Source organism: Diadema setosum, chromosome 21 (assembly GCF_964275005.1).
Source record: "Diadema setosum chromosome 21, eeDiaSeto1, whole genome shotgun sequence".
Taxonomy (NCBI): domain Eukaryota; kingdom Metazoa; phylum Echinodermata; class Echinoidea; order Diadematoida; family Diadematidae; genus Diadema; species Diadema setosum.
Window position 1 is genome coordinate 7,627,011 of NC_092705.1, and position 9,829 is coordinate 7,636,839.

At 39.7% G+C, this 9,829-nt stretch overlaps 1 protein-coding gene across 1 annotated transcript; it reads left to right on the forward strand.

Moving 5' to 3' along the window:
• Window positions 1-3,792: 3,792 nt before the first annotated feature.
• On the forward strand, window positions 3,793-8,698 carry LOC140244148 (uncharacterized). The gene is made up of 2 exons (XM_072323778.1): window positions 3,793-4,059; window positions 6,993-8,698. The coding sequence occupies exons 1-2, from the start codon at window positions 3,793-3,795 to the stop codon at window positions 8,622-8,624; spliced, it is 1,899 nt and encodes a 632-aa protein (XP_072179879.1). The 3' UTR covers window positions 8,625-8,698.
• Window positions 8,699-9,829: the final 1,131 nt, after the last annotated feature.

Consider the following 9,829-nt stretch of genomic DNA (forward strand, 5'->3'; position numbering starts at 1 on the left):
CCCCCAACACACACATACAAACACACACGCTACGAGCATTGGGCGACAGCGTCCAGTGCATGCAAACGTGAGCTGCAGCACTGGTGGGTTGGTGCCGGAATCACGTGAACGCTTTCGGTTATGACTGTTGAAGGCCCCTGATCCCTGATCTGTTCAAGTATGTTCAAGAACTGGAGTTCCAACTGGCTATGATTATTCAGGTATTCGTCAATTTGCTAGGGATGCACAAAGGCATGTCACATATGCAACGCATTTGTGCCTTTGGTGATCGGCGTAGAATTGATGCCGCCATTAATCTTAGGATTCATTTTGAAATTGAATATAACGTCTATATTGCTTGTTTATTCATTAAGTGACATGAAATTTCCCCTAATAATGAAACATATGAAATATATATAAAGGTGTGATTTTACCGCATCAGCCAATTCTCATTCTTTCTCACCAATGTTAATCAGAACAGACGAGAGATGCTTATTTCTTGTTTTGTTTTGTTTGTTTTGCCCAGATTTATATTATCATAATTTTAAAGGGAAATGTTCATGATGGGCTCGGTCCGCGTGGTCTATCCTATTTACAAGATATTAAACCTTCATCAAAATGTATAAGCCTTAGTCGCGGAAGTAGACATTAATTGAATATCATGAGGAGAGGTTTTCCCTGGCAAAAAGGTAATTGTTTATACCAGGTCATATTCCTCTTCCTGTCTACTGTGAAATAATATACGAGGGATACAGTGTGTGTTAACTTAATGAGAGAGACCTGTTCTTAACCGTCTTGTACTTTACGGACTTCACGGACTTCATCATTACAAAATATTTTGATAAGGGTTTTCTATCAGAGCTCATGGACAATTCCTAACAGGCCTCTCTGTTTAGAGACAGACATTTATGGCATACAAAGCACCACGTTTTGAGTGGTGTATCTGTTATATGCAATGTTCCCTTACATTTTCCTTGATGCAATAATTATTTGGCAAAAGACAACAATCTTTTCCGGCGGGACTATAGTTTATACCATAATACACATGATCTTTATATGGACAAAGATGTGTTTGTCATAAAACGTACAAATTTCATCGACTTGTTACTGACAAAATATTTTAAGGGTAATATATCATTTCCCCCGCTTTCCGAAAGAGATTATACCTCTTTCATTATGCTGGGAATGTTGCTGAATTTTCTTTATATTACCCAATATTTTTGTCCATAATGACGTCATGAAGTGTAGTAGTCTCCTTATCCAGCGATGACAGCAACGAAACCTTAAAAGTTCCCAACTTTTAAATTGATAATCCGATTTATCTCAAACTTTCACTGATGTGTTCCCTTAATATTGCTGCTTTCAGTCAATCCACATTTGGACTTTGGTCTCTGTTAAAAAGTGAACTATGTGCAAATTATTAGTGTGTATCACAAAGACCACCACATACCCCACATATTGATTTCTTTCCAGTCCTAAAAATACTGGAAGTCTCTCTTGTCAAAAAGTGTCGCATTTGCAAAGTGTCGCAATTGCTTGTCATAAGTATCGTATTGACCAATCCTACTTCTATGTAGTTCGTTTATTTTGAAAATTCTCAATACACGGTGCAGGCTTTTTGTTTATTTGTGGATTTTCTTCTTGCATAATGACTTGTAGAAATCAATTTTGGATTTGAACCTCAACTTTGGTGTTTTTAAAGCATGCTTTCATAGAGGTTATACCACCGGTACTATGTAATTTTAGAAAGTTAACTCCAATTAACGCAGCTCATATACCATTTTAAAGCTTAAAATATGAGTAGGGCAGAAATTGACAAAATATCTGGCTAATACCCTCTGTTGGCTTTGCCACGCAGGGTCACCAAAACAACTCAAAATTTAGATCCATTTACTATCGAGATTGCATGCAACTTCAGGGGGAAAACAGTTTCTGGTTGTACCAGCGAAATGTACAATCATGCCTGGAAGAAAGAATACATCATTCGCACTGAAACCTCGAATGGACACGTGGTTTTCTTAACAAAGCTACAACCGCTATTCAACACTTCAATCTATTTTTAAATCAAGGACTACTAAAGTGAAAATTGAAGCATATCATATTTCATACTACTTCATTGACAATGATTAATTGTCTTATAAAAATACATAGACCAACTTTTGAAAACAAACTCTTTTTTTTTCAGGTACTTGGTTCTCGAAGTTTTTTAAAAGGAAATATTTTGTTCAATCTTCCCAAAGAATGGGAGAAACAGGCTCGTTTAACACTTAGCTCTGACTTCTTGTATGAGTTTAAACATTTAGCATCATGAACCTTCGCGTTTTTCTTATCTAACAACTCCTATTAACTTCGAGTGTACACCATCATCAATTTCATTTGTTTACCATACATTTCGAATGATTTATGCGTATTGTGTTTATTCATATATCGTGACTTTTCATATTGCCGTTCGTATAATACGTTTCGGAATCATTGTGATTGATTTCAAACATTGTCAAATGATTATGTTTGGATGACAGTTCCTCTATGACCTTCACAATTAATACGAATGTTGAATCCATTTGATTGTTCATCTTTGGAGACTGTCACGGCTTCTAATGGCATAAAAATACGGGCATCATACATTATTTAAACAGTACATCATCACTTTATTGAATCATTACATAGCTTTTATTAGCGTTCCATGCCAAAGACCCGGGTTCGATTCCCGGCGGAGACCAACTTTTCAACTCTTGTACTTTTCCGAAAAGGAGGAACAGTGAGAGGAATAATGATGTCAAAGCTACACGCCGTTTTCTCCTTCCTTTCTCATCGCTCTCTCTCTCTCTCTCTCTCTCTCTCACACACACACACACACCCACACACACACAAACACACATATATATATATATATATATATACCAAACTACAAAACAACGCATTAAAAGAAATAACGGAATAGAAATAACAATATTAATAGCACGTGACATTACGTGTACAATATTGCTACTCTAACTGTGATTAACATGATGGATGAAATTTGCTATTCATCATATTAATACTCCATGCATCTGACAGCATTAGATTCAAATGATACCAATTGTCTCCATTTATTGCGTATCTACTCTCACTTTCATATCAATGGATGGAATTGAACTAGCATGTCTAGAGAGATCTGAACGAGTGACTAAGTGCTGTGCAATGTTTACCAAAGTCTAGATGTTTGCATGATGCTTTCTTCGAGGCAAGCGCGCTTTACAAGCCTTGCAAAACCACTCATGAAGAGCAATGATAAGACGTATTGAAAGCGCATTGTTCTGCGATTAAAAACAAACTTGATACGTGTACTTACGAGAGGCAAGCACTGATGTGAAGTGGGGAATACCAAGTTCACACGCAAAATCAGCATCAACAGGAAATCATTCACAACACAAGCAGCCACAAGCTAGTAAGTTCCCTCTTTGAGTGTCTGAGTGGATTTTATTTGAATTATTTTGTAGGCTGAAAAAAAAGCAGGCAGAATATTATGCTGCATGCATAGCAGATATTGTGTGAACAAATTGTTGAGTGAGATGCCGGTCAATGCACACACGTGTTCTTGGATTCAGGACATATTATAATACAGGAAAGGGTTTAGAGAATCTAGAAATATATTCATATTTCTTGTTCCTTCATCAAGAACGTGAAGTGTGGGGATATTACTAAAAAGTAGAACTGAAAAAAAAGAAGAAGAAACTGAAACATTGTCACCGTTCACTAATTGCTCAAGGCACATTTTAGCTGCTGACCTCTGCCATCGCGAGGGACGGCTGGTGGGAGCTGAAAGGGCGGAGTATGCCCAAGCGACTGTACACGGAGGAGTCTCTCCAGGAAGCCCTGAAGCGGGTGAGACTTGGCGAGCTGTCTCAGCGCCAGGCTTCCGTCCAGTATGGCATTCCCAGGAGTACCATCTTCGACAAACTGAGTGGGCGGAGACCCGAGGAGTACTGCAAATTGGGACGCGCCCCTTACTTGACACCGGCTGAGGAGGACAGGCTAGCCCAGTGGGCTATCCAGATGTCTCGCATTGGATATGGCAGAACCAGGGAGCAGATCATGAAGGTACAAAATACTCTCAGAAACTTTCTGTCACAAGACGTTTGCAGAATCTAGTCTTCTGCCTCTAATAAAAAAAAAAACGAAATAAAGACAACAAAAATCTGAAAGAGTTCATGAAGATGGAGTGTTGACGATAGTTGACGTTGTTCTATGGCGACATACCTGACTTTTTCTTGAAGATGCTAAGAATTTTGATATTGGCAGACGCTATTGTCGATCTTGCTTGAAACATGAGCATTTTGGCCAAAAACTGACATACTATCACCAAAGAATGCTGCTTCATTTTTTTGATTGATTTCATGCAAACACTATCAAGTAATGTGATGTATTTTATTTTGTTTACATCATGTATCATCCTTGTTTCTATGAAAGCATCACACTGTGATAATTTTTTTCTTTTGTTGTTGTTGTTGGTGTAGATAACACAGTGCTCGTTTGATGTAGCAATGAATATTAACATTCGCTGTCTGTAATATGATCACGTCCTTTCCCTTTTCTGTTTCGATGACCAGATAATTACAATTCCCCCCCCCCCTCATCAATATGTTGTGAAACAGAAATGATGATTGTTGTATCACCTACAAACGTGCTATGTGCAACTAAATTGTATTTTGCTTTTCATTTCGGATGGCAATACTCACTAATTACGAAGTCAAAGGAATATTGAATTCTCTTTGCATCCATTGTTGTAGGTTGGGATGTTGACGAGTTTGATTATATTGACAACAACGTGCTTATTTTATTCTCAGCTCTTTTCCAGAAGGTCTGGTGTCCGTATGTGTGTGTGTGTCTGTGTGTGTGTCTTTGATACTGAAGCTAGTCAAGAAAGTGTTACCTCGTAGGGGGATTCACCCAAGACATTATGTGGAGTCGGTGAATGGAGAAACATGAAAAAAAAGTATATAGGAGTAAAGGACAATATAGCGGACATTCCGTTTAATTGTGTGTGTGTGTGTGTGTGTGTGTGTGTGTGTGTGTGTGTGTATTAAATTTCAAGTGCGGTCATTGATGAATAAGAAGGCCAACAGTCCATGACGTCAGGGTAGGGAAGACGATTCATAGCAAATGGATAGAGAATTCCACAAAACGTCATTTTATACAAAAAAACTGACATATCCTGAACTTGATATTATCTAAGGGTGATATTATTTCTCCTGTCGTTTGAGGCAGGAAAGTAAAAAATTCTTCACATTAAGCTAGAAAAACAATCAAGTATATTTAAGGCATAATTTACTATTCGCAAATGAAACAAAAACCCAGCATTAGTGTTTTAAAATAGTTCTAAAATGTGAGTTAGGGATAGAAACAACCACTGTAAAAATCCGTATAATCGATGTTTAGTATTGTTAAATACACAAAATGTGAACAATAGTCATAATAAAAATGTTTCCAGACTAAACCGTCTACAGTTATGGTTATTGAGAAAAATGCTGAATCCCCTTACATTTTAGGCTTTATTGCGAAAGTTGTGTATATAAAAATTATGGTAGGATGTTTTGTGATACAACAGACCTACACGTATGCATCAAATGTGATATCTTGATTTTTATGCCTCCGCCGCGAAGTGGTGCCGGAGGCATTATGTTTTCGGGTTGTCCGTCCTTCCGTCCGTCCGTCCTTCCGTCCGTCCGTAATGAATTTTGTGTACAGCGTAACTAAAAAACCTTTTGAGGTATCTTATATGGAACTTGGCATGTATGTGTATTAGGGGGTGAAGTTGTGCCTATCAACTTTAGGGTGCACATGCTCAAGATCAAAGGTCAAAAGGTCAAGGTCAAATGCTAAAAATTTCACTATTTCCCCCATATCTACACAATGCCTGAAGATATTTTCTTGAAACGTAGTGTATACAATGTATTACCCAATTAAGATTCTCTGGTGAAAGTTTGGGGTCATGAGGTCAAGGGTCAAAGGTCAAAAGGTCAAGTACAAATGTTAAAATTTCACTTTTTTTCTCCATATCTTGGAAATGGTGCAAGGTATATCCATGGAACATAGTATATGCATGTACTGAGTGGCAGTGATTATCTAGGGAATTTTGGGTTCATGGGGTCAAAGGTCAAGGGCAAACCGCAGAATTTCACTATTTCCCTTATATATATATGCCATGTCTGCAGGGTTATTTTTTATTTAACTTGTTGCATGCATGTATAACCCAATAGAGATTCTCCTGGAAGTTTTTTTTTTTTTTTTTTTTTTTTGCCAGAAGGTCAAACGTCAAAAGGTCAAAGATCAAGTGAAAGTGCTGAACTTTACCACTTCCTCCATATCTCGAAGTGGCTCAAGTTATCTTGAAACTTAGTACATGTTTATGCATGTTCTGCCTGACAGTGATTCTCTTCTGAATTGTATTCAATACAGATATTGCACTTTTTCTCTATACCTTGAAAAGTACTCAATGCATAAACGAATGAAAGGGTCAAAGTGAAGTAAAAGTCCTAAAATCCCCAAATACATGCTCTCCCATTCATCCAATTAAACATAGGTCAAGGAAGGTGAATATTCAACACATCTGTGACAAACATGTAATTTCAATATTTTGCCAATTTTGTGAAAATGTAATCACACATTGTCCAAATGTACTACAGACCTATTAATAGGAGAATCATGCATTATAGCGGAAGCATACCAGTCGCCATAGCGACATTTCTAGTTTTTTTTTTAAATCACTGCTCCCAAAGGGAAACAGGACCTTTAAATTTTCTTATGTATCATCCCCAAACTGTGACGTCTAATCATGCTATTTGTACCCCTCCGATGGCGGCATGCGGTTTTGAAAAAGAGTCCAAGTCATAATTACCATGGGAATACTTCAGTACAAAGGTATGATTGTGTCGGTGTCATATAGGCCAGCGTTCCTGTAACCTTGTCCACATCTGGCGCGTCACTTTCCTCAATGAAACGTCTTCTACCTTTACTTTTCCCTTCGACCATAGATGGCTCAGACTATCGTGACGGCCGAAGGAAGAGAGACCCCGTTCACCGACAATAAGCCCGGGAAGAAGTGGTTTGCTCATTTCATGAAGAGGAACCCGACGCTGTCTCTTCGCAATCCCCAAGGGCTCGGCATTGAGAGGGCCGTCCTAACATGTGATAAACTTGATCGCTGGTATAACGGCCTCCACGATTTCCTGAAGGCAGAAAACGCAATGAGCATTCTCGAGTGCCCTCATCGTATTTGGAATGCTGACGAAAGTGGCTTTGCCCTGTCCCCGAAAGGAGAACGCGTCCTTGGTATGAAAGGGGCGAAGTTTGTCTACTCCTTGGCCTCCACCACCAAGACAAATTTGACCACTCTTGTGGCAGCTTCGGCCAGTGGGAACTTCTGTCCACCCTTTGTCATCTACCCGGGGCAGCGAGTGTCCCGCAACTGGAAGCCCCTCGAAGGAGCCCCGGAATCCTGGTTCTACGGTTTCAGCAAGTCCGGATGGATGAACGCCGAGCTGTTCTATTCCTGGCTCTCCAATCACTTTTATCCATATCTTGTAAGTCAGAACATCCATTTTCCCGTGCTTCTCCTGGTGGACGGGCACACCAGCCACGTTGATCTTCACGTTGGAGAGTTTTGCGCAGAGAGAGAAATAATCCTCTATCGCCTACAATCTCATTCCTCTCACGTGACCCAACCCTTAGATCTGGCTGTCTTTGGGCCGCTGAAGAAGGCCTACAAAAAAGAGGAAACGGCGTGGAAGGACCAGCATGTGGGCCAATTTGTCAGCAAGTCAGTGTTTGCTAGCATCTTTGCCAAGGCTTGGAATCAAATCAAGCCAGAGTACGCTAAGGCAGGCTTCAAGGCAGCTGGACTCTACCCCTTCACCAAGAAGTATGACAGGAACAAACTCGGTCCATCCAACATATTCGCGAGCATGAGAATCTCTGATGATTCCAAGCCATCATCAGTGTCTTCATCCGAATCACAAACGGAGGGCTCGTCATCATCTTCGACATCATCAGTTGCTCAGACGACAGACCCTACAATAGACCAGAAGCCAATAACGGTGTCCATTGCAACGCAGACAGTAGACACCACTGCTGAGAGCATTGTTTTTCCTGATCCAAGAAGGTTGCCAGCAGGGGTGAACAACAGAAGGCCGGATGATTTTGTCGGCCCGAGTCTGGAGAAGTACTTGGTTTATCCGGAAGCGGAGAGAAGTACCCAGAGAAAGGGCATGGGAGAGGAACTTCCAAAAGCACTTTCAGGTCAAGTTTGGATTGCATACCAGAAGAGAAGAAAGGAGGAGCAGCAGGCGGAGGAGGAGAGGAAGCAAAAGCGACGAGAGGAACGAGAATCCAACAAGGCCGCAAGAGAACTTCTCAAGGCTGCGAAAGAGTTGAACAAGGGGGCCGGTGCCGGAAAGAAAGCTGCGAAGATTAAAAAGCGAGACGACTTCATCGAGGAGGATGTGTGTGCAGAATGCGGAGGGCACTTTGATAACTCAGATGCACAGTGGGTAGGGTGTAGTCACTGCCCTAGATGGTATCATGTAGAATGTACCAACCTCTCTTCCATGACTATGGAAGAAATCGAGGAGGTTGAATTTACCTGCAATGCTTGTCAAAATCAATAAGTGTTGAAGTTCTCACCGTTGCGTCCATCATCATTTTGTCGAGTCTTGAAGTTCTTTCAGTCAATCATAATAGTATAACCAAATTATAGTTGTGGCAATATCCATCTAAAATCCATATTTCGCCAGGTGCGCAGGTTTGTGGTTTATAGATTTCATGCCATTGTTGTGTCATTTACTTCTGCCAATATCAACGGGAAGTATCTTGATAATATATGTCCAAACATATGAGCTGCCATAACCTCCAATACACCAGCCAAGTATGTGCTTAGTCTGTACTCAAGATGTTTAATTGCAAATCTTGGTTTTTGCCAGCATCAGCTGTTTTGATACTCACACAATTTGCACTAAGTAAGCTAGTCAATGAAAGCAGAGATAACTCTACTACCTGAGTAGGTAAACACTACCGGGCATTTAAGTACAGAGTATCAACGTTTACATTAGAGTGCAGTAACAAGAATATCAGACTAACAAAACAATCTCGGCCCGCGAAACTAACTTTGTTACGGCACTATTCCCTTCAGATTAAAAAGAAATATATACTCAGTATAAGTTACCTACTACACATTAATGGGGTGAAAGGTCTTTAGTGTTTGATTACGACTTACCAGCATGTAATGTATACTTCTAGTCATGTAAGAAGAAACTGGTTTTAGGTGAGAATGATCGCAAAATGAAGTCACAACCGAAAATGAAGAATACTGCGTGCGTGAGCACAATGATGATCGGATGATGAAGGGAGAGAGGTAGAAGCATGTAGAGTGAGTACACGTATAATTATGAAAAGAAAAAGTATATTTAATATATACAGAGGCAATGTTTCCGTTGAAGGTGAAATAGGATATGCCATGCTAGCACTTGTAAACCACGACAAAGAGAAATGAATGACTTCCTATGTAGGTGTTAAAATGCTATATACCGTTTGTTAGAAGTACTTATACTATTTTTGTCTGTGGAAAGAGTGTGAACATGGTGTCATTTTTGTGAAAGTGTATTGATCGGAAATAGCACAGGAAGAACTTCTTGACAGATGTGAGAGCACCAGTTTTGCAATAAAATAAATTGTACACATGCAATTTTCGAACTAAGATAAAAAACAACTTAAATCTTGCACCATTAGCAGTAAGAAGATAATGCATCAGACAATAAAGCCACACTTGATGGTTAAATGCTGAAGTCTCAACTTGGATGCACCGCTAAGATGATAG